The sequence below is a fragment of the Rhinopithecus roxellana genome, chromosome 1 (genome assembly GCF_007565055.1).
Source record: "Rhinopithecus roxellana isolate Shanxi Qingling chromosome 1, ASM756505v1, whole genome shotgun sequence".
NCBI lineage: Eukaryota > Metazoa > Chordata > Mammalia > Primates > Cercopithecidae > Rhinopithecus > Rhinopithecus roxellana.
The window spans coordinates 42,751,105-42,777,103 of record NC_044549.1 but is presented as its reverse complement, the minus strand read 5'-3'; the positions used below and the strand labels follow the sequence as shown (position 1 = coordinate 42,777,103).

The 25,999-nt window shown below is 37.9% G+C and overlaps 1 protein-coding gene across 3 annotated transcripts in view; it reads left to right on the top strand.

The window, feature by feature from the left end:
* Window positions 1-25,999, top strand: part of IQCB1 (IQ motif containing B1) — a 77,009-nt gene that overhangs the window by 9,852 nt on the left and 41,158 nt on the right. For all 3 annotated transcript variants that reach the window (XM_010370522.2, XM_030941789.1, XM_030941793.1), the window contains exons 6-7: window positions 23,357-23,450; window positions 24,917-25,016. In XM_010370522.2, the coding sequence (XP_010368824.1) occupies window positions 23,357-23,450; window positions 24,917-25,016 (194 nt within the window). The remainder of the gene's footprint in view (window positions 1-23,356; window positions 23,451-24,916; window positions 25,017-25,999) is intronic.

Sequence of the window (25,999 nt, the reverse complement as noted above, 5' to 3'; positions counted from 1 at the left end):
AGGTTGCAGTGAGCCAAGATTGTGCCATTGCACTCCCCTTGGGCAACGAGAGCAAAACTCCATCTGAAAAATAAAGAAAAGAGAAAGAAACCTTTGCTTTGCACCATTCCATCTTAACTGAAACTTGTTCATATCAGAACCATGCAAAGGTTTTAATATGCACAAGTTTTATTTAATATGGTGCCATGCAAAAGCTAGGATTACTTGTATACCCAAATGTGAACTCTGCAGTTGTGTGTAATGTTCTATAAACATTAATTAGGTCAATTTGGTTAGTAGAGTTGTTGAAGTCTTCTAAATTCTCTTTTTTTTTTCTTGTCTGCATTTCTACTTTTTAGTGAGCAAGGGTATTAAAATTTCCAACTATGATTGTGGATTTGTCTAATTTTGTCTTTAGTTCCATATGGTTTTGCTTCATGTATTACCAAACTCTGTGATGAGATACATACACATTTAGGAATATTATATCTTCTGGATGAATGAAAGCTATTATCATTATGAAATGGTTTTTTTTTTTTTTTTTTTTTTTTTTTAACCTTACTCATGGACTCAGGTCACATGAAATGATCTTCTTTATCTCTGGTAATACACCTTATCTTGAAGTCTACTTTGTTTATTATTACGAATATTGCCACTCCAGTTTTCTTATAATTAGTGTTTACGTGATACACTTTCTGCAGTTTCACCTTTCATGGTTTCAGTTACCCATGGCCAATAGTGGTTCAAAAATATTAAATGGAGGATTCCAGAAATAAACAGTTAAATTTTAAATGGCATGCTGCTCTGTATAGCATGATGAAATCTCATAGTGTCCTTCCTGGGATGTGAAGCACCCCATGACCAGTGTATCATCACCGTATAGGCTACCTGCCGGTTGGTCACTTAGTAACTGTTCTCAGTTTTCAGATTTAAAAAAAAAAAGTATATATAGGGTTCAGTACTATCCACACTTTCAGGCATCCACTGGGGGTCTTGGAACATGTCTTCCATGGATAAGGAGGAGACTATTGTACATCATTTCTCAACCCTTTACTTTTTAATCTCCGTCTTATACTTAAAGTGAGTCTATTTTAAATAGCATATTGTCAGGTCTCGCTTTTTCATCTAGTCTGACAAGCTGTTGTTTTAAATGGTATCATTTACTTGCATTTAATCTAATTTGTGGTATGGTTGGGTTTAATTCTACCATTATGCTATTTTTAAAAATTTTTTTACCACTTTCCATCTTTTGTACTATTTTGTCATATATTTTACTTTTACATATATTGTAAAATCCACCATGTGTTATTTTTACTTTAAATAGTGTATTGACTTTTCAATAATTTAAAGAAATGAAAGAAAAATGATTTTTTATATCTACTATGTCTGGTTGTCTTTATTCCTTTAAACAGATCTGAATTTTCATTTGGTATCATTTCCTTTAAGCCTGACAGCCTCCTTTAGCATATCTTTTGCACAGTGGAACAGTGCAATTCCGCTGGTAATGAAATCTCTCAGCTTTTTGGTTATCTGAAAATGTCTTCATGATGCCTTCATTTTTGAGGAATATTTCTGTTGCATGTGTATAATTCTACTTCATCAATTTTTCCCCCTTTTTGCACTTTAAAGATTTTTTTTCCATTGTCTTTGGCATCTTTTGTTTCTGATGTAAATTCAGCCTTCATTCTTGTTGTCATTCTCCTATACATATTGCACATTTTTATCTTTGGCTTCTTTAAGATGTTCTCTTTGTTTGGTTTATTTTGTTTTATTTTCTGTAATTTTACTTTGATTAACCTTATTGTAGATTTCCTGATGTCTATCTTGCTTGGAGATCCTGAGCTTCATGTATCTGAGTTATTGTATTCATATTAAGAAAATTTTCAGCTAATATTTTTTCAAATACTTTTTTTGTCCTATTCTCTCTACCTTCCCTCTGGGACTTCTGGTTATTGAGGCTGTCTTCATCCTTTTGTTGTTGTTGTTTACTTCAGTTTTGATCATTTCTATTGGTCCGTTTTCAAGTACACTGACCCTATCTTCTGCAGTGTCTAATGTGCTATAATCCTACCTAGTGAATTTTTCATTTCATACATTGTATTGTTCTATGATTTTTATTTGCTTCTCTTATAGATTGTTTACCATACTTATTATAGTTAGTTTTAAGTTATTGTTTATAAATCCAATACCTGGATCATTTGAGAGTCTTTTAATACCTGTTTTTTCTCTTAATACTGGGTCAAATTTTTCTGCTTCTTCACATGCCTATGAATTTTTTGTTTTATAGTAGACACCATGAATGACACATTATAGAAATTCATATCTTTCTCTGAAGACTTGAGAGCAGTTAAATTCTGGCAGGTCAATTGTTCCTGTGGAGTTTTGGGTTTAGCCTTTCTATGGAGAGGTTTATTTCAGTTTTGCTGTTAGAGTATTGCCCTTAGTCCTGGTTCACAGTCCTTATACCTAAGGTGGGATCCTTCTGTGGTTTAAATGGAAAGCCCACCATGTTAACCCAGACCATCTGACCTGGAAGAACCTAGTCTCCAAACTCTGTATACCCCACACTGGGCAAATGATGAAATTGCTGGTAATTGCCGCAACTTCTTATTTGAACTCTTTTCACTGTGTTAATAAACACACACTGGGAAAAGCCAGGCATATTAGTCGGGTTTCTCCAGAAAAACAGAACCAATAGAAGATATATGGAGAGAGAGAAAGAAAGAGAAGGTGCTTGATTATAAGGAATTGGCAATTATGGAGGCTAACAAGTCCTGAGATTTGCACTTGGTAAGCTGGAGACCCAGGAGAGCTGATGGCCTAGTCTGAGTTTAAAGGCCTTAGAATCTGGAGAACTGATAGCATAGTGCCAGTCCAAATGCCAGCAGGCTCAAGATCCATGAAGAAGTAGTGTTTCAGTTTGACTCTAAAGTCAGGAAAAAATGATGTCCCAACTCAAAGGCAGTCAGGCAAGAGGAATTTCCCTTTATGTGGGAGAGGTTCAATCTTTTGTTCTACTCAAGCCTTCAACTGATTGTATGAGGCTCACCCACATTAAGGAAAGCAATCTGCTTTACTCAGACTAAAAATTTAAATGTTAAACTCATCTAAAAATACCCTTACAGAAACACCCAGAATAGTGTTTGACAAGCACACAAGATAAATTTTGATTTTAGTCAGTGCATTTTATTTCAGGGTCATGTCTGTGTGCCTTTGCTTGCTATCTAAAACCTTCAAACAATTGCTTTTTATATTTTTTCCCGAGTTTATACATTTGGTCAGCAAAGCATGGGTCAACAAACTATGGCCTGTTGGCTAAATCCAGCTTATTTTTTTAGATTAAATTGTATTAGAACACAGCTATACCTATTTGTTTGTATTATCCATGACTACTTTCACTATACCTCTAGAGTTCAGTAGTTTCTAGAGACTGTAATGCCTAAAATATTTTCTGGCCCATAACTAACAGGAAAGTAAGCTCTATAAAGAAGAGCAGGGGACAACCAATGTGAACAAGAGTGATTCGAAAAAACTTTGTGGGGCCAATGGTACCTAGTCTCTCTATCTCTAAAGCATGGGTGAGATTTGGAAATATGAGGGCATTACAGGCAAGGGAAGTGGACAAGACTAGAAAAGAGGAATAAGTATGGCATCTTTGAGTCCCAGAGCAGATACCTACCAGAGTTAGAGTATTCTCATTCAGAAAGATTGAAGGCCAGATGTGGTGGCTCACGCATGTATAATCCCAGCACTTTGGGAGGCTGAGATTATAGGATCACTTTACCCCAAGAGCTCAAGACCAACCTGGGCAACACAGAAAGACCTAGCCAAGTGTGGTGGCACATACCTGTCTTCCTAGCTACTCAGGAGGCTAGGGCAGGAGGATTGCTTGAGCCCAGAAGCGCACGGCTGTAGTGAGCTATGGTCATGTCACTGCACCCCAGCTTTGGCAACAGAGCAAGATCTTCTCTCTTAAAAAAAAAAAAGGAAAAAACAGAAAAAGAGTTTGAACTTGATTCTACAACAGTGAAGACACTTTTTTTTCTATTACATTTTATTCTATTTTTAAAAATATTCTCAGTTTTGAGTTCTTTCTTTTTTTTATTTTCATTTTTAACTTTTATTTTAGGTTTGGGGGTACATGTGAAGGTTTGTTACATAGGTAAACACATGTTGTGGGAGTTTGTTGCACGTATTATTTCCTCACCCATGTATTAAACCCAGTACCCAATAGTTATCTTTTCTGTTCCTCTCCCTCCTTTCACCCTCCCCGCTAAAGTAGACCCCAGTGTCTGTTGTTTCCTTCTTTGTGTTCGTAAGTTCTAATTATTTAGCTCCCACTTAAAAGTCAGAACATGCAGTATTTGTTTTTCTGTTCCAGTGTTAATTTGCTGAGGATAATAACCTCCAGCTGCATCCATGTTCCTGCAAAAGACATGATCCTGTTCTTTTTAATGGCTGCATAGCATTCCATGGTATATTGGTACCACATTTTCTTTTTTTTTTTTTAATTTTTTTTTTTTATTATTATACTTTAAGTTCTAGGGTACATGTGCACAACGTGCAGGTTTGTTACATATGTATACTTGTGCCATGTTGGTGTGCTGTACCCATTAACTCGTCATTTACATTAGGTATATCTCCTAATGCTATCCCTCCCCCCTGTCCCTTCCCCACAATAGGCCCCGGTGTGTGATGTTCCCTTTCCTGTATCCAAGTGATCTCATTGTTCAATTCCCACCTATGAGTGAGAACATGCAGTGTTTGGTTTTCTGTTCTTGCGATAGTTTGCTGAGAATGATGGTTTCCAGCTGCATCCATGTCCCTACAAAGGACACAAACTCATCCTTTTTATGACTGCATAGTATTCCATGGTGTATATGAGCCACATTTTCTTAATCCAGTCTGTCACTGATGGACATTTGGGTTGATTCCAAGTCTTTGCTATTGTGAATAGTGCCGCAGTAAACATAAGTGTGCATGTGTCTTTATAGCAGCATGATTTATAATCCTTTGGGTATATACCCAGTAATGAGATAGCTGGGTTAAACGGTATTTCTAGTTCTAGATCCTTGAGGAATCGCCACACTGTTTTCCACAATAGTTGAACTAGTTTACAGTCCCACCAACAGTATAAAAGTGTTCCTATTTCTCCACATCCTTTCCAACACCTGTTGTTTCCTGATTTTTTAATGATTGCCATTCTAACTGGTGTGAGATGGTATCTCATTGTGGTTTTGAGTTGCATTTCTCTGATGGTCAGTGATGATGAGCATTTTTTCATGTGTCTGTTGGCTGTATGAAGGTCTTTTGAGAAGTGTCTGTTCATATCCTTTGCCCACTTTTTGATGGGGTTGTTTGCTTTTTTCTTGTAAATTTGTTTGCATTCTTTGTAGGTTCTGGATATTAGCCCTTCGTCATATGAGTAGATTGCAAAAATTTTCTCCCATTCTGTAGGTTGCCTGTTCACTCTGGTGGTAATTTCTTTTGCTGTGCAGAAGCTCTTTAGTTTAATTAGATCCCATTTGTCAATTTTGGCTTTTGTTGCAATTGCTTTTGGTATTTTAGACATGAAGTCCTTGCCCATGCCTATGTCCTGAATGGTATTACCTAGGTTTTCTTCTAGGGTTTTTATGGTTTTAGGTCTAACATTTAAGTCTCTAATCCATCTTGAATTAGTTTTCATATAAGGAGTAAGGAAAGGATCCAGTTTCAGCTTTCTACTTATGGCTAGCCAATTTTCCCAACACCATTTATTAAATAGGGAATCCTTTCCCCATTTCTTGTTTTTGTCAGGTTTGTCAAAGATCAGATGGCTGCAGATGTGTGGTATTATTTCTGAGGGCTCTCTTCTGTTCCATTGGTCTATATCTCTGTTTTGGTACCAGTACCACGCTGTTTTGGTTACTGTAGCCTTGTAGTATAGTTTGAAGTCAGGTAGTGTGATGCCTCCAGCTTTGTTCTTTTGACTTAGGATTGTCTTGGCAATGCGGGATCTTTTTTGGTTCCATATGAACTTTAAAGGAGTTTTTTCCAATTCTGTGAAGAAAGTCATTGGTAGCTTGATGGGGATGGCATTGAATCTATAAATTACCTTGGGCAGTATGGCCATTTTCACAATATTGATTCTTCCTATCCATGAGCATGGTATGTTCTTCAATTTGTTTGTGTCCTCTTTTATTTCACTGAGCAGTGGTTTGTAGTTCTCCTTGAAAAGGTCCTTTACATCCCTTGTAAGTTGGATTCCTAGGTATTTTATTCTCTTTGAAGCAATTGTGAATGGAAGTTCATTCATGATTTGGCTCTCTGTTTGTCTGTTACTGGTATATAAGAATGCTTGTGATTTTTGCACATTGATTTTGTATCCTGAGACTTTGCTGAAGTTGCTTATCAGCTTAAGGAGATTTTGAGGTGAGACGATGGGGTTTTCGAAATATACAATCATGTCATCTGCAAACAGGGACAATTTGACTTCTTCCTTTCCTAACTGAATACCCTTTATTTATTTCTCTTGCCTGATTGCCCTAGCCAGAACTTCCAACACTATGTTGAATAGGAGTGGTGAGAGAAAGCATCCCTGTCTTGTGCCAGTTTTCAAAGGGAATGCTTCCAGTTTTTGCCCATTCAGTATGATATTGGCTGTGGGTTTGTCATAAATAGCTCTTATTATTTTGCGATATGTTCCATCAATACCGAATTTATTGAGAGTTTTTAGCATGAACGGCTGTTGGATTTTGTCACAGGCCTTTTCTGCATGTATTAGATAATCCTGTGGTTTTTGTCTTTGGTTCTGTTTATATGCTGGATTACATTTATTGATTTGAGTACGCTGAACCAGCCTTGCATCCCAGGGATGGAGCCCACTTGATCATGGTGGATAAGCTTTTTGATGTGCTGCTGGATTCAGTTTGCCAGTATTTTATTGAGGATTTTTGCATTGATGTTCATCAGGGATATTGGTCTAAAATTCTCTTTTTTTGTGTTGTGTCTCTGTCAGACTTTGGTATCAGGATGATGTTGACCTCATAAAATGAGTTAGGGAGGATTCCCTCTTTTTCTATTGATTGGAATAGTTTCGGAAGGAATGGTACCAGCTCCTCCTTGTACCTCTGGTAGAATTCAGCTGTGAATCCGTCTGGTCCTGGACTTTTTTTGGTTGGTAGGCTATTAATTATTGCCTGAATTTCAGAGCCTGCTATTGGTCTATTCAGGGATTCAACTTCTTCCTGGTTTAGTCTTGGGAGAGTGTAAGTGTCCAGGAAATTATCCATTTCTTCTAGGTTTTCTAGTTTATTTGCATAGAGGTGTTTATAGTATTCTCTGATAGTAATTTGTATTTCTGTGGAGTCGGTGGTGATATCTCCTTTATCATTTTTTATTGTGTCTATTTGATTCTTCTCTCTTTTCTTCTTTATTAGTCTTGCTATCAGTCTATCAATTTTGTTGATCTTTTCAAAAAACCAACTCCTGGATTCATTGATTTTTTGGAGGATTTTTTGTGTCTCTATCTCCTTCAGTTCTGCTCTGATCTTAGTTATTTCTTGCCTTCTGCTAGCTTTTGAATGTGTTTGCTCTTGCTTCTCTAGTTCTTTTAATTGTGATGTTAGGGTGTCAATTTTAGATCTTTCCTGCTTTCTGTTGTGGGCATTTAGTGCTATAAATTTCCTTCCACACACTGCTTTAAATGTGTCCCAGACATTCTGGTATGTTGTGTCTTTGTTTTCATTGGTTTCAAAGAACATCTTTATTTCTGCCTTCATTGCGTTATGTACCCAGTAGTAATTCAGGAGCAGGTTGTTCAATTTCCATGTAGTTGAGCGGTTTTGATTGAGTTTTTTAGTTCTGAGTTCTAATTTGGTTGCACTGTGGTCTGAGAGACAGATTGTTATAATTTCTGTTCTTTTACATTTGCTGAGGAGTGCTTTACTTCCAACTATGTGGTCAATTTTGGAATAAGTGTGATGTGGTGCTGAGAGGAATGTATAGTCTGTTGATTTGGGGTGGAGAGTTCTGTAGATATCTATTAGGTCCGCTTGGTGCAGAGTTGAGTTCCATTCCTGGATATCCTTGTTAACTTTCTGTCTCGTTGATCTGTCTAATGTTGACAGTGGGGTGTTAAAGTCTCCCGTTATTATTGTGTGGCAATTAAGTCTCTTTGTAAGTCTTTAAGGACTTGCTTTATGAATCTGGGTGCTCCTGTATTGGGTGCATATATATTTAGTTTAGTTAGCTCTTCCTGATGAATTGATCCCTTTACCATTATGTAATGGCCTTCTTTGTCTCTTTTGATTTTTGATGGTTTAAAGTCTATTTTATCAGAGACTAGGATTGCAACCCCTGCTTTTTTTTTTTGTTTTCCATTTGCTTGGTAGATCTTCCTCCATCTCTTTATTTTGAGCCTATGTGTGTCTCTGCATGTGAGATGGGTCTCCTGAATACAGCAAACTGATGGGTCTTGACTCTTTATCCAATTTGCCAGTCTGTGTCTTTTAATTGGACCATTTCGTCCATTTACATTTAAGGTTAATATTGTTATATGTGAACTTGATCCTGTCATTATGATATTAGCTGGTTATTTTGCTCATTAGTTGATGCAGTTTCTTCCTAGAATCGATGGACTTTATATTTTGACATGTTTTTGCAATGGCTGGTACCGGTTGTTCCTTTCCATGTTTAGTGCTTCCTTCAGGATCTCTTGTAGGGCAGGCGCGATAGTGACAAAATCTCTAAGCATTTGCTTGTCTGTAAAGGATTTTATTTCTCCTTCACTTATGAAACTTAGTTTGGCTGGATATGAAATTCTGGCTTGAAAATTCTTTTCTTTAAGAATGTTGAATATTGGCCCCCACTCTCTTCTGGCTTGTAAAGTTTCTGCCAAGAGATCTGCTGTTAGTCCGATGGGCTTCCCTTTGTGTGTAACCCGACCTTTTTCTCTGGCTGCCCTTAACATTTTTTCCTTCATTTCTACTTTGATGAATCTGACAATTATGTGTCTTGGAGTTGCTCTTCTCGAGGAGTATCTTTGTGGCATTCTCTGTATTTCCTGAATTTGAATGTTGGCCTGTGTTACTAGGTTGGGGAAGTTCTCCTGGATGTTATCCTGCAGAGTGTTTTCCAGCTTGGTTCCATTTTCCCCGTCACTTTCAGGCATACCAATCAGATGTAGATTTGGTCTTTTCACATAATCCCATATTTCTTGGAGGCTTTGTTCATTTCTTTTTACTCTTTTTTTCTCTACATATCTCTTCTTGCTTCATTTCATTCATTTGATCTTCAATCACTGATAATCTTTCTTCCAGTTGATTGAGTCAGTTACTGAAGCTTGTGCATTTGTCATGTATTTCTTGTGTCATGGTTTTCATCTCTATCAGTTCTTTTAAGGTCTTCTCTGCATTGATTATTCTAGTTATCCATTCTTCCATTCTTTTTTCAAGATTTTTAGTTTCTTTGCACTGGTTACATAGTTCCTCCTTTAGCTCTGAGAAGTTTGATTGACTGATGCCTTCTTCTCTCAACTAATCAAAGTCATTCTCTGTCTATCTTTGTTCCATTGCTGGCGATGAGCTGCATTCCTTTGGAGGGGGAGATGTGCTCTGATTTTTTGAATTTCCAGCTTTTCTGCACTGCTTTTTCCCCATCTTTGTGGTTTTATCTGCCTTTGGTCTTTGATGATGGTGACGTACTGATGGGGTTTTGGTGTGGGTGTCCTTTCTGTTTGTTAGTTTTCCTTCTAACAGTCAGGACCCTCAGCTGCAGGTCTGTTGGAGTTTGCTTGAGGTCCACTCCAGACCCTGTTTGCCTGGGTATCAGCAGCAGAGGCTGCAGAAGATAGAATATTGCTGCACAGCGAGTGTTGCTGTCAGATTCTTGCTCTGGAAGCTTCGTCTCAGGGTGTACCCAGCCGTCGAGGTGTGAGTTGTCGGTCTGCACCTAGTGGGGGATGTCTCCCAGTTAGGCTACTCAGGGGTCAGGGACCCACTTGAGCAGGCAGTCTGTCCATTCTCAGATCTCAACCTCCGTGCTGGGAGAACCACTGCTCTCTTCAAAGCTATCAGACAGGGACTTTTACATCTGCAGAGGTTTCTTCTGCTTTTTGTTCAGCTATGCCCTGTCCCCAGAGGTGGAGTCTACAGAGACAGGCAGGCCTCCTTGAGCTGCAGTGGGCACCACCCAATTCGAGCTTCCTGGCGGCTTTGTTTATCTACTTAAGCCTCTGCAATGGCGGGCGCCCCTCCCCCAGCCTCGCTGCCACCTTGCAGTTAGATCTCTGACTCCTGTGCTACCAATGAGGGAGGCTCCGTGGGCATGGGACCCTCCAGGCCAGGTGTGGGATATAATCTCCTGGTGTGCCGTTTGCTAAGACCCTTGGTAAAGCGCAGTATTAGGGTGGGAGTTACCTGATTTTCCAGGTGTTGTGTGTCTCAATTTCCCTTGGCTAGGAAAAGGGAATTCCCTTCCCCCTTGAGCTTCCCAGGTGAGGTGATGCCTCGCCTGCTTCAGCTCTCGCTGGTCAGGCTGCACCCGCAGACCAGCATCAACTCTCTGACACGCCCCAGTGAGATGAACCCAGTACCTCAGTTGAAAATGCAGAAATCACCTGTCTTCTGTGTCACTCGTGCTGGGAGCTGGAGGCTGGAGCTGTTCCTATTGGGACATCTTGGGCGCCACCCCTTGAGTTTTTGTTTTGTTTTGTTTTGTTTTTTTGTTTTTTTGAGGAGACATAAAAGTATGCTGGAGAGAGCGGGAGAATAGACCATTTTAAATAATTGCAGTAAGCTAGAAGAACTAAGGGATAAGTGTCTTAACTCACTATGACTTTGGAAAAAAAGAGGGTCAAATGAAATATTAAGAAAAAATTGTAAGAATATTAAAGTTGTAGTATGAGACACTGTTTTTATACAGATAATATATAACATTTTAATGATGAGTCTAAGTTGAGTCTAAGGTTTCAAGGCCCTATAGATGTTTAAGAGAAGTGATAAGCCCAAGGTAAAAACTGGGAAAAAGTATGCAATCCCTTTGAAGTTAGTTGCATTTTCAAGTGGAAATGTCTAGTATGGAATTGAAGTTTGATTAAGAGGTCAGGACTATGGCTATAGGTTGGAAAGTCCTCTTATGAATGCTAATTAAAACTTTGAAGAGGAGCATACTAGAGGATGAGCTTTCCTACGGATGTGGTATAGTGATAATATCTGAAGGCTGTGTTCAGAGCTTTAGAGAGGTCTGACATAGATGCAATTTATATTTGGGCAAATTGAGGAATTATGGCTCAATATGCTAGATGGACAAAGAAAACTGAAGGAAAAGAAGTTGAGGCCATTTTTAATTTTTTAATAAATATTTGTCATCTTGAAGAGATGAATTTGCTAGGTGCTCTACCTGCCATTTAAATAGTTTAAGTAGTGATGTCTAGTACATGGCCTCATGGTCTGTTCTGCGTAGTATAATATGATAGCCACTAACCCTGTGTATCAGTTGAGCACTTGAAATGTGCTTTTGTAACTGAGGAACTGAAAATTTTATTTAATTTTAATTATTTTAAATTTAAAAATTGATGATCAATTCTATTAGGAAACCTAAGTGTGTTTGGAACAACTTGAGTATGTGAATCTACTTTTACAACTGTAAGTTTTATAAAATCTAAATACATATCAAAAATTTCTAATGAAAATTTAGCATCCAAGTAGAGATTCTTCCAAGTATAAATATTTACCAGATTTCAAAGAAATACCAAAAATTGTATATATATATTCCATGCTAAAAATGCTAATATGAAATATATTGTTTTTTCACCTATTTCTTTTTACTTTTTAAAAACATTGCTACTAGAAAATTTAACATTATCTAGACGGCTCACATTATATTTCTATTGGACGACAACACTATAGAGTTAGATTAGCCATGAGTAAAAGTCATTCATAATTCAGCATGATATTTGTTTCAGGTATGCTCATCCTCTTAAAACAAGACTAATAAAGTCGAAAAAGCGTAATTATTAATCATTAATTACTATGTTTAATAAGGACATAATTGGGTATAAGATATCAAAAATATGAATAACTAGATACTTTTAGGTACTTATTACGTTATGCTTTATGTCAGGGGTCCCCAACCCCTGGGCCACAGATTAGTACTTGTCCATGGCCTGTCAGAAACCCGGCCACACAGCAGGAAGTAAGTAACAGGCAAGTTAGTGAGCAAAGCTTCGTCTGTATTTACAGCCGCTCCCCATTGCTCGCATTACTGCCTGAGCTCTGCCTCCTGTCAGATCAGTGGTAGCATTAGATTCTCATAACAGCACAAATCCTATTGTGAACTGTGCAGGTGAGAGCTCTAGGTTGCAGGCTTATTATGAGAATCTAATGCCTGATGATTTGTCACTGTCTCCCATCACCGTCAGATGAGACTCTAGTTGCAGGAAAACAAGCTCAGGGCTTCTACTGATTCTCCATTATGGTAAGTTGTATAATTATTTCATTATGTATTACAATGTAATAATAATATAAATAAAGCACACAATAAATGTAATGTGCTTGAATCATCCCCAAAACATCCTTCCCCTTGGCCCTCTAGTTCATGGAGAAATTATCTTCCATGAAACCAGTCCCTGGTGCAAAAAATGTTGGGGACCACTGCTTTAAGTAATTTTAAACACAGTTCTCTAACTTGAAGTTGATTCTCCTTATTGGAAGGCCCTTTTAAAAGTTGCTGTTTGCCTCCACCCTCACAAGATATCCCAGTTTATTTACTTAGCCTCAGATTTAGGTCCTCTAAAGCTTTGTGTGAATGGCTGGCTTCTGACTGCCTTCTTAATTTAACTCTTTTTGTTCATTTACACATTGATTCTTGGTGCCTTTCTGGTTCTTATTCATGGTCATCTTCTGACCTTTATTGCCTGCACCTGCATGCATTTGGCACATAGATATTATAATCTCTCTTTTAAAATCTGTTCAGTTTTTTTTGGTAATACTTATCAATTATCAATCAGTCTCTTGCTTGTTTTCTTGTTCGTTTTTCCTAAAAGTGTTTATAATCTCCTTTGGGCTGTATCTTCAAGTTGTCTAATAACTACAAGCTCATATGTCTTTAGTACTACCTTGACTTCTAGCTGCTGGGCCCTGCCTTAAGTCCAGTTTACCTTCGTGCTTCTCTCTTCTTTTGGCTTCTCTGTTTGAAGACAGTTTCTTAGCTCCACATGGGGAATGTAGTAGGATTATTTTGCTCCAAGCTCTCTGTCAGTTGATTTTTTAAAAATGATATTTCCTCACCAGGTACCCGCAAGTGGGAATCCAAAAATAACTAATGAGGAGAGTGGAACTTCGCATTAATGAATACATTATATTAATATGAAAACTATTTTTACCTCGTGTGTGCTAGCAATTTTCTTAAGTATAATGACAGCAGAGGTTCATCTTAGAATTTCTAAGAAGTGATAAGTCTACAAGGCTGAAACCCCTTTACCTTAGAAGAATTCTTAGCTATATGTACATTTGGGCGTACTACTATATCAAAGCTTGAACAGATTCACAACTTTTGTCAATTATGGACAGAGATAGTAATAACTCAGTCACTTGACTTACTCTGTTCAGGCTGCTGTAACAAAATACTATAGACTCGGTAACTTAAAGACATTTATTTCTATAGTTCTGGAGACTAAGAAGTCCAAGATCAAGAAGCCAACAGATTCACTTCCTCATGGGGCCCACTTCCTGGCTTGCAGACAGCCACTCTCTTGTGTGTTCACATGACCTCCTCTTTGTGTTTGTGTGGAGAGGAAGAGGGAGCTCTCTTGTCTCTTTCTTGTCATTTCCTTCTTTCTTTCTTATAAGGGCACTAATCCCATCATGAAGACACCACCCTCATGACCCAGTCCAAACCTCCAAAGTCCCTACCATCACATTAGAGGTTAGGGTTTAAACATATGAGTTTTCGGGGACACAAACAGTCCATAATGATCACCATGATATGTTAAGTTCTATTTAAGGTGCTTTGAGTATATAAAGAATAGACACAGTCTTACATTTAAGGTATTCCCAGGCTAATAGAGTAGAAAAAGTCTTAGCCATTCCTAATAGAAAGCCTAATATAGATGTATTTTTAGTTTAAGAATTTTTTTTTTAATTAGAAGAATGAAATCGAATGAGAGGTATAATAGTACAGACAACAAGCTGGTTTGAGTATAAGAAATACTGTTGGCAGAGAACTTTTTTTCTTTTCTTTTTTTTTTTTTTATTATACTTTAAGTTACGGGATATATATGCTGGATGCCCAGGTTTGTTACATGGGTATACATGTGCCATGGTGGTTTGCTGCACCCATCAACTCATCATCCAGGTTTTAAGCCCTGCATGCATTAGGTATTTGTCCGAATGCTATCCCTCCCCTTGCTCCCTACCCCCAACAGACCCCAATATGTGATGTTCCCCTCCCTATGTCCATGGGTTCTCACTGTTCAACTCCCACTTATGAGTGAGAACATGCGGTGTTTGGTTTTCTGTTCCTGTGTTAGTTTGCTGAGAATGATGGTTTCCAGCTTCATACATGTCCCTGCAAAGGACATGAACTCATTCTTTTTTATGGCTGCATAGTATTCCATGGTGTATATATGCCACATTTGTTTGTCCAAGCTATCACTGATGGGCATTTGGGTTGGTTCCAAGACTTTGCTATTGTAAATAGTGCTGTAATATTATAGTAGAATGATTTATAATCCTTTGGGTATATACCCAGTAATGGAATTGCTGGGTCAAATGGTATTTCTGATTCTAGATCCTTAAGGAATTGCCGCACTGTCTTCCACAATGGTTGAACTTACATTCCCACCAACAGTGTAAAAGCATTCCTATTTCTCCACATCCTCTCCAGTGTCTGTTGTTTCCTGACTTTTTAATGATTGCCACTCTAACTGGAGTGAGATGGTATCTCATTGTGGTTTTGATTTGCATTTCTGTAATGACCAGTGATGATGAGCTTTTTTTCATGTTTGTTGGCCTCATAAATGTCTTCTTTTGAGTAGTGTCTATTCATATCCTTCACCCACGTTTTGATTTTTTTTTTCTTGTAAATTTGTTTAAGTTCCTTTTAGATTCTTGATATTCGACCTTCGTCACATGGGTAGATTGCAAACATTTTCTCCTATTCTGTAGGCTGCCTGTTCACTCTGATGATAGTTTCTTTTGCTGTGCAGAAGCTCTTTAGTTAATTAGATCCCATTTGTCTATTTTGGCTTTTGTTGCAATTGCTTTTTGTGTTTTAGCTGTGAAATCTTTGCCCATGCCTATGTCCTGAATGGTATTGCCTAGGTTTTCTTCTAGGGTTTTTATGGTTTTAGGTCTTATGTTTAAGTCTTTAATCCATCTTGAGTTAATTTTCGTATAAGGAGTAAGGAAAGAATCCAGTTTCAGCTTTCTACTTACGGCTAGCCAATTTTCCCAGCATCATTTATTAAATAGGGAATCCTTTCCCCATTTCTTGTTTTTGTCAGGTTTGTCAAAGATCAGATGGCTGTAGATGTGTGGTATTATTTCTGAGGCCTCTGTTCTGTTCCATTGGTTTACATATGTGTTTTGGTACCAGTACCATGATGTTTTGGTTATTATAGCCTTGTTGTGTAGTTTGAAGTCAGGCAGCATGATGCCTCCAGCTTTGTTCTTTTTGGTTAGGATTGTCTTCGCTATATGGGCTCTTTTTTTTTTTTTTTTTTGATTCCATATGAAATTTAAAGTAGTTTTTTTCTAAATCTGTGAAGAAAGTCAATGGTAGTTTGATGGAAATAGCATTGAATCTGTAAATGACTTTGGGCAGTATGGCCATCTTCACAATACTGATTCTTTCTGTCCATAAGCATGGAATTTTTTTTCCATTGGTTTGTTTCCTCTCTTATTTCCTTGAGCAGCATTTTGTAGTTCTCCTTGAAGTGGTCTTTCACGTCCCTTGTAAGTTGTATTCCTAGGTATTTTATTCTGTTTGTAGCAATTGTGAATGGGAGTTTACTTATGATTTGTCTCTGTGTTTGTCTATTATTGGTATATAGGAATGCTTGTGATTTTTGCACATTGATTTTGTATCTGGAGACTTTGCTGAAGTTGCTTATCAGCTTAAGGAGGTTTTGGGCTGAGATGATGGGGTTTTCTAAATACACAGTCATGTCATCTGCAAGCAGAGACAATTTGACTTTCCCTCTTCCTATTCGAATACACTTTCTTTCTCTTGCCTGATTGCCCTGGCCAGAACTTCCAATACTGTGTTGAATAGGGATGAAGAGAGAGGGCATCCTTGTCTTGTGCCTGTTTTCAAAGGGAATGTTTCCAGTTTTTGCCCATTCAGTATGATATTGGCTGTGGGTTTCTCATAAATAATTATTATTTTGAGATATGTTCCATCGATAACTAGTTCATTAAGAGTTTTTAGGCCGGGCGCGGTGGCTCAAGCCTGTAATCCCAGCACTTTGGGAGGCCGAGATGGGCGGATCACGAGGTCAGGAGATCAAGACCATCCTGGCTAACACGGTGAAACCCCATCTCTACTAAAAAATACAAAAAACTAGCCGGGCGAGGTGGCGGGCGCCTGTAGTCCCAGCTACTCGGGAGGCTGAGGCAGGAGAATGGCCTAAACCCGGGAGGCGGAGCTTGCAGTGAGCTGAGATCCGGTCACTGCACTCCAGCCCGGACGACAGAGCGAGACTCCGTCTCAAAAAAAAAAAAAAAAAAAAAAAAAAAAAGAGTTTTTAGCATGAAGAGGTGTTGAATTTTATCGAAGGCCTTTTTTGCTTCTATTGAGATAATCATGTGATTTTTGTCATTGGTTCTGTTTATGTAATGGATTACTTTTATTGATTTACATGTGTTAAACCATTCTTGCATCAAGTGATGAAGCCAACTTAATCGTGGCTGATAAGTTTTTTGATGTGCTGCTGGATTCGGTCTACCAGTAGTTTATTGAGGATTTTTGCATCGATGTTCATGAGAGATACTGGCCTGAAATTTTCTTTTTTTGTTGTGTCTGTGCCAGGTTTTGGTATCAAGATGATGCTGCCCTCATAAAATGAGTTAGGGAGGAGTCCCTCTTCTTCTATTATTTGGAATAGTTTCAAAAGGAATGGTACCAACTCCTCTTTGTACCTCTGGTACAATTCGGCTATGAATCCATCTGGTCCTGGGCTTTTTTGGTTGATAGGCTATTAATTACTGCCTCAATTTCAGAACTTGTTATTGGTCTATTCAGGGATTCAGTTTCTTCCTTATTTAGTCTTGGGAGGGTGTATGTGTCCAGGAATTTGTCCATTTCTTCTAGATTTTCTAGTTTATTTGTGTAGAGGTGTTTATAGTGTTCTCTGATGTTAGTTTGTATTTCTGTGGGATCAGTGGTGATGTCCCCTTTATCATTTTTTATTGGTCTATCTGATTCTTCTTGCCTTTCCTTTTTATTAGTCTGGCTAGTGGTCTGTCTATTTTGTTAATCTTTTCAGAAAACCAGCTCCTGGATTCATTGATTTTTTGAAGGGTTTTTCATGTCTCTATCTCCTTCAGTTCTGCTCTGATCTTAGTTATTTCTTGTCTTCTGCTAGCTTTTGAATTTGTTTGCTCTTGCTTCTCTAGTTCTCTTAATTGTGATGTTAGGGTGTCGATTTTAGATCTTTCCCACTTTCTCCTGTGGGCATTTAGTGCTATAAATTTCCCTTTACACACTGCTGTAGCTGAGTCCCAGAGGTTCTGATATGTTGTGTCTTTGTTCTCATTGGTTTCAAATAACTTATTTATTTCTGCCTTTTGTTATTTACCCAGTAGTCATTCAGGAAACTATATGCAGTTTCCATGTAGTTGTGCAATTTTGAGTGAGTTTATTAATACTTAGTTCTAATTTGATTGCACTGTGGACAGAGACTGTTATGATTTCTCTTCTTTTGCATTTGCTGAGGAGTGTTTTACTTCCAATTACGTAGTCGATTTTAGAATAAGTGCGATGTGATGCTGACAAGAATATATATTCTATTGATTTGGGGTGGAGAGTTCTGTAGATGTCTATTAGGTCTGCTTGGTCCAGAGGTGAGTTCAAGTCCTGAATATCCTTGTTAATTTTTTGTCTCATTGATCTGTCTAATATTGACAGTGGGGTGTAAAAGTCTCTCACTATTATTGTGTGGGAGTCTAAGTATCTTCATAGGTCTCTGAGAACTTGCTTTATGAATCTGGGTACTCCTGTATTGGGTGCATGTATATTTAGGATAGTTAGCTCTTTTTGTTGCATTGATCCCTTTATCATTGCATAATGCCCTTCTTTGTCTTTTTTGATCTTTGTTGGTTTAAAGTCTGTTTTATCAGAGACTAGGATTGCAATCCCTGCTTTTTTTTGGCTTTCCATTTGCTTGGTAAATATTCCTACATCCCTTTATTCTGAGCCTGTGTGTGTCCTATCATGTGAGACGGGTCTCCTGAATACAGCACACAGATGGGTCTTGATTCTTTATCCAGTTTGCCCGTCTGTGTCTTTTAATTGGGGCATGTAGACCATTTACCTTTAAGGTTAATATTGTTATGCATGAATTTGATCCTGTCATTATGATGCTAGATGGTTATTTTGCACGTTAGTTGATGCAGTTTCTTCATAGTGTCATTGGGCTTTCTATTTTGGTATGCTTTTGTAGTGGCTGGTACCGGTTTTTCATTTCCATATTTAGTGCTTCCTTCAGGACTCTTGTAAAGCAGGCCTGGTGGTGACACAATCCGTCAGCATTTCCTTGTCTGTAAAGGATTTTATTTCTCCTTCACTTATGAAGCTTAGTTTGGCTGGATATGAAATTCTGGATTGAAAATTATTTTCTTTAAGAATGTAGAATATTAGCCCCCACTCTCTTTTGGCTTTTAGGATTTCTGCAGAGAGATCTGCTAGTGTGATGGGCTTCCCTTTGTAGATAACCTGACCTTTCTCTCTGGCTGCCCCTAAGATTTTTTTCTACATTTCAACTTGGAGAATCTGACAATGTGTTGGGGTTGCTCTTCTCGAGGAGTATCTTAGTGCTATTCTGTGTATTTCCTGAATTTGAATGTTGGCTTGTCTTGCTAGGTTGGGGATGTTCTCCTGGATAATACCCTGAAATGTTTTCCAACTTGGTTCTATTCTCCCCATCACCTTCAGGTACACCAAGCAATCATACTTTTGGTCTTTTCACATAGTTGCATATTTCTTGGAGGCTTTGTTCATTTCTTTTTGTTCTTCTTTCTCCAATCTTGTCTTCACACTTTATTTCATTAAATTGATCTTCAATCTCTTATATCCTTCCTTCTGCTTGATCAGTTTGGCTATTGATTCTTGGGTATGCTTCATGAAGTTCTCGTACTATGTTTTTCAACTCCATCAGGTCATTTATGTTCTCCTCTAAACTGGTTATTCTAGTTAGCAACTCGTCTAACCTCTTTTCAAGGTTCTTAGCTTCCTTGCATTGGGTTAGAACATGCTCCTTTAGCTCAGAGGAGTTTGTTATTACCCACCTTCTGAAGCCTACTTCAGTTAATTCATCAAACTCATTCTCGGTCCAGTTTTGTGCCCTTGCTGGGGAGGAATTTGGATCATTTGGTGGAGAAGAGGCGTTGTGGTTTTTGGAATTTTCAGCCTTTTTGTGCTGGTTTTTCCTCATCTTCATGGATTTATCTACATTTGATCTTTGATGCTGATGACCTTTGGATGGGGATTTTGTGTGGGTGTCCTTTTAGTTGATGTTAATGTTACTGCTTTCTGTTTGTTAGTTTTCCTTCTAACAGAGAGGTCCCTCTTCTGCAGGTCTGCTGGAGTTTGCTGGAGGTCCATTCCAGACCCTGTTCATCTGGGTATCAGCAGCAGAGGCTGCAGAACAGCAAATATTACTCTCAGCTCCTTCCTCTGGAAGCTTCATCTCAGAGTAGCATTCGCCTTATGCCTGCCAGAGCTCTTCTATGTGGAGGTGTCTCCCAGTCTGGAGGCACGGGGTCAAGGACCCACTTGAGGAGGCAGTCTGTTCCTTAGCAGAGCTCTAGCACTGTCCTGGGAGATGTGCCACTCTCTTCAGAGCTGGCAGGCAGGAACATTTAAGTCTGCTGAAACTGCACCCACAGCCTCCCCTGTCCCCAGGTGCTCTGTCCTAGGGAGATGTGGGAGTTTTATGTATAAGCATCTTACTTGGGCTGCTGCCTTTGTTTCAGAGATGACTTGCCCAGTGAGGAGGAATCTAGAGAGGCAGTCTGGCCACAACAAGGCAGCTGTGTTCCACCCAGTCCAAACTTCCCGGTGGCTTCCTTAACACTGTGAGGGGAAAACTGCCTACTCAAGCCTCAGTAATGGTGGATGCCCTTCCCACCACCAAGCTCAATTGTCCCAGGTTGGTCGACTTCAGACTGCTGTGCTGGGAGCGAGAATTTCAAGCCAGTGGTTCTTAGCTTGCTGGACTCCGTGGGAGTGGGACCTACTGAACAAGACCACTTGGCTCCTTGGCTTCAGACCCCTTTCCAGGGGAGTGAACAGTTTGTCTTGCTGAGGTTTGTCCTGCTGAGGTTTGTCTTGCTGAGGAATGAGCCACCACTGAGGTATGAAAAGGAACTCCTGCCGCTAGCTCAGTGTCTGCCCAAACAGCTGACCAGTTTTGTGCTTGAAACCCAGGGCCCTGGTGGTTTAGGCACACAGGGAATCTCCTGGTCTGTGGGTTGCAAAAACCATGAGAAAAACGTAGTATCTGGGCCGGATAGCACAGTCCCACCTGGCTTCCCTTGGCTAGGGGAGGGAGGTCTCCGACCCCTTGCATTTCCCGGGTGAGGCTATGCCCCCCTCTGCTTCTGCTTGCCCTCTGTGGGCTGCACCCATTGTCTAACCAGTCTGAATGAGATGAACTGGGTACCTCAGTTGGAAATGCAGAAATCACTGCCTTCTGCATTGGTCTTGCTGAGAGCTGCAGACCAGAGCTGTTCCTCTTCAACCATCTTGCCAGATCCCCCTGGCAGATAATTTAACTCAGTGGTAGAGCATATGCGTTCCATGTAATAGGTTACAAATTTCATTTCTGAAATCTCCACTGGCATTTTGTGGGACATTAGCACTAAATAAATATTTGCTAGATTTAGTTTAATTCAGGTCAGTTGAAGCCACATGAACTATAGAATTGTGTTAGATTTGATTTCTTTTGCTGGCTGTGCCACAAACTAACTCTAGGTTCAATAGCAAATCACTGGATTTCACTGTATGTCATTTTCCTCATTTGCAAAATAATTTCTGTCCCATTAATAGCTCAGACCATTATGTAAACTTTATCTTTTCTTCAAAGCACCTTTATTTAATATTCCTATTTAAGAGCATTAATGATGCTTTTTCCTTATATATTATTAAAATTATATATTAATATGTTATGTATTTGTATATTGCTTTCATTATAAATATACTTATTCAGTTAATTATTTTCATTTATAGAGTCCTTAATACTTTTCATAATATTTTTCTGTCCTTTATTATTGTATTTTTATTGACATAAAAGATTCTTTAATGGTATCAAAGAATTAATTGGCTACAGAAAAAGTAGGGCCACTTAACCACAGGGCAAAATTAAAACAGGGGCATAAAAAAGATATGGCAAAAACTTGAATTAATTTATTAGTCTATTTACCTTCGAGCTTTTCAATCAGATTTCTGTTTTAATTAGATAGTATGTAGTTAGTAGATCACATGGTGGGACATACACGTTCTGGCCTAAAATACAAAGTGGTTTTGTATGTGTGTATGTGACAATTTTAAGTCTGCTGAAACTGCACGCACAGCCTCCCCTGTCCCCAGGTGCTCTGTCCTAGGGAGATGTGGGAGTTTTATGTATAAGCATCTTACTTGGGCTGCTGCCTTTGTTTCAGATTTAAAGGTAAATTTTGTTAACTTGTCTCAGGAACCATGAATTTGCACATTATCTAATGTGCATTTTAAGGAAAGTAGGAAGTCTAAGAGTACAACACTATCCTTTGGGATTGACAACAACGAGAATTACCATGCCCTTTCTGATGTATCTTTTTTTTTTTTTTTTTTTTTTTTTTTTGAGACGGAGTCTCGCTCTGTCGCCCAGGCTGGAGTGCAGTGGTGGGATCTCAGCTCACTGCAAGCTCCGCCTCCCGGGTTTACGCCATTCTCCTGCCTCAGCCTCCCGAGTAGCTGGGACTACAGGTGCTCGCCACCACGCCCAGCTAGTTTTTTTGTATTTTTTAGTAGAGATGGGGTTTCACTGTGTTAGCCAGGATGGTCTCGATTTCCTGACCTCGTGATCCGCCCGTCTCGGCCTCCCAAAGTGCTGGGATTACAGGCTTGAGCCACCGCGCCCGGCTGATGTATCTTTAAGTAAAACTCTGGCAAAGGTAGTTTCCTGAACTAAAAGGATAAAAGGATTCTTGCTCTAATGTGACGTTTCTTATGGGTTTTTTTTTTTTCCATTGTTATATTCAAGTCAGCACGAGTCAGTTTACTAAATACCTATGTAGCTCTGTGCTAGAATATTAGGAAGAAAATACTTTCATTATTATAAAGAATAGTCATGGCAATCATAATATTTTTGCTGATCTCATCATTACTTTTGTACTATAGTACAAACGTTCAGGACACGGGTAAGATTAGTGACCTTTATCCAACGTTCCACCAAAGTTACATGGCCAATAAATGACAAAATTGTAAATGGAATCTATGCTTCTTATTTCTCCTTATGGCACTCTAATTTATAATAATTTATCACCCTACTTTCCAGAAAGGAAGAGCGAGAAAAAAAATTGTCATTTATTTGTTGACTAAATGTTGATTGAACATTTACTGTGTCATAACTGTCCTAGAAACTGAGTTTGTATGGGGAGCTAAATAACATGATCTCTGCCCTCCTAAACTTATGAGTAGAAACTGGAACTGAAATACACTATTAATAATGTCTCTCATGCTGACATCTACATTTGCATATTGCAGTTGTTTTCATCCAAGTTGTATAACCAAATCACCCACCTAACTTTGTGCAAGTACAGATATCCAGACTGCCTTTGGAGATTCAAATTCAGTATATTTGAACTAAAGCTTGTGCATAGATGTGTTTAAAAAGCTCAACAGGTGATTCTGATGCATAGCAAGTATTAAGAAATCCTAGTGTATCAACTTGTAGCCCTTACACTACTTATATTGTTTTATTTTATCTGGATAACAACCATTTCTAGTAGATACTACTATCCTGTAACCACAAGTTTTTACAAATTAAGAAACTAACGTCAGCAAAATCATGTCTCTCATAAATGGCTAAGTTAGATCCAGAAACTGTATACTCTAACTCCCCAGAGAGAAGTCTCCTTAAAAAAAACAAAAACAAAAACCTATGGAAAAGTAAACTGGGCTTATCTTTTATGTTAAGGCTGAAGAAAAAGATGAATTACTACACTTTTTCCAAATTGTGACTGATTCTCTCTTCTGGCTTTTGGGAGGCCATGTTGAACTTATTCAGAATGGTAAGACAAAAGATTTTAATATAACTAATAGCTATTGTAGAATCAACTGCTAACAGTTTGATCTTTTTTTTCAAAAACAAATGACATATTAACTGTGCAGATAACCTCACTGAAATGAAACCATGTTGAAATAAGCTCACAATTTAAAAACATGGATATTCCAGTTTTACATAGCCAACATCAATAATGTGAATATTAAATTAAGGAGAATACTGTTGAAATAAAACTTTAGCTTTTTCTGTTTAGCAAATCTAAGATGAAGACAAATGATAATTTGAACAGTTTATTCCTGAAAATAACTTTTAAGTTTAAAAGATTGCAGTCAGTGTTTTAGATGTATCGTGAGAGAAATCCCTATGTTCAGGGTGGATATGATTTAACTCATATAGTCTAACTATCCAAGTAAGAGTAAACTTTTATTTAATGACCTTTTAGTGAACTTGGAAGTTATAGGATATTTCTGTTTACATTGAGAGATTTAAACCTGTATGAGTTTTATGTTTTCTTAAGACTGAAAAGATAATTCTTAGTTACATCCATGGCACTCTTCCTATAAAAATTTCATCTAATATAAATGTAACACTCTAAGAATATTTTTTTAAGTAATACTTGAACTGAAATTTTACTTTTAGCTTTTCTCCTCAGAATCATTGCATGCACGTAAGTTGAAGAGTCAAATAGTTCTATAAAGATCATTAAAACATACACACAATCCCTGGCCCTCATGCCCATTCCATTTCCCATTTTCCAAAGGCAACTACTTTCAGTTAGTATAACTAATACCTTGGTAGTTATGCTCAGTTATTGAGCATGGAATGGAATGGAAACTGACATTTGTTAGAAACGTTCCCTGTTCTAGGATATTTTACATTAGCTCATGTGAGAGCTATTTCTAGTTTTACAAAGGAAGAAATAGTTTCTAAGAGGTTAAGCAACTCATATAAGTATCCAGTGCTAAATCGTTATAACTAATGCTGCTCAGAGCTTAAAGATTACAAATCAATAAAAGGAAATTTTTGTAGTTAATGTATTCATTATTATATAAAACACTATGTTACAGAATTAATTTTTTTAAGGATGTGAGCAACCAATTATAGTCATCTGTGCCATTTCCATTTCCTTATATTCTGTCTTTGCAGGAAATTTGTTTTTATTCACTGAAATTCATTGATAGAAGAAAAAGATTCAGATTTAGGATATGTTATTTTCTATTTAAAGAGAGATAACAATAGATTCTTAGCTTAGTATTTATGCCTATTGTCTGACTATATTCATAAAAATGAAATGACTTATTTATGGCTATGTAAAATTGCCATGAATTTTACATCTTAAAATCTTTATTGTAGAGTCTACAAAGTCAGAAAGTTTAGCAGAAATGGTCATGCTTTGATTTGGTTTGAAAAGAACAAAATCTTTCTTTGTTATCATAAAATATTTGCTTTAATCTTTTTTTTCTTTTCCTTTAGTACTACAAAGTGATCATTTCTTACATTTACTGCAAGCTGACAATGTCCAAATAGGATCTGCAGTCATGATGATGCTACAGAATATACTACAGATCAACAGGTGACTTGGTTTTCACAAAATGTTACTTTTTTTTAATCAGAAGCATTACCAATTTTATTCCAATTTTGTTAAAATTGACTGCATATGACTTGTGTATAACGTATATACAAGTTCATAGTACATATACTTGTATATAATGTATATATAATGTATATACAAGTATAGAGTACATATACTTGTATATAATGCTGAAGCTCCATCACCATTGTCCTTCAGAAAAAAATATAAAATACTACAAAAGACTAGAAATGTATTATTAAATTGATACCTTATGCCAGAGCTTAAGATTTTAGCTCAAATCTCAGGCTTAAAGAAGAGAATTGGTGTGATATCTGAAGAAAAATATTGAGATCACAACAAAAAATGTTTAATCACATTTGTTTAATAACTTCGGCCGGGCGCGGTGGCTCAAGCCTCTAATCCCAGCACTTTGGGAGGCCGAGACGGGCGGATCACGAGGTCAGGAGATCGAGACCATCCTGGCTAACACGGTGAAACCCCGTCTCTACTAAAAAATACAAAAAAAACTAGCCGGACGACGTGGCGGCGCCTGTAGTCCCAGCTACCCGGGAGGCTGAGGCAGGAGAATGGCGTGAACCCGGGAGGCGGAGCTTGCAGTGAGCTGAGATCCGGCCACAGCACTCAAGCCTGGGTGACAGAGCGAGACTCCGTCTCAAAAAAAAAAAAAAAAAAAAAAAAAAAAAAAAAATAACTTCAAGCTTGGTATTTTTACAGATGCTCAAGAAGGGTATAAAAGAAGCAATTGGCAATTATTCAGGGTAAAATGGAAGGGCAGTGTATACACAATTGGAATAATCCATTCTTTCAGTTTAGTATGAATTTACTATGCAGCTGCTGTGTCTGTCATTGTAATTATAGAGTTGATTAAGATATAAACCTTATCTTCAAAGAGCTTACAATAGAATGGAAAAGACAGACACACAAACATCATTGTATTATAATACATTGTTGCAATATTAAAA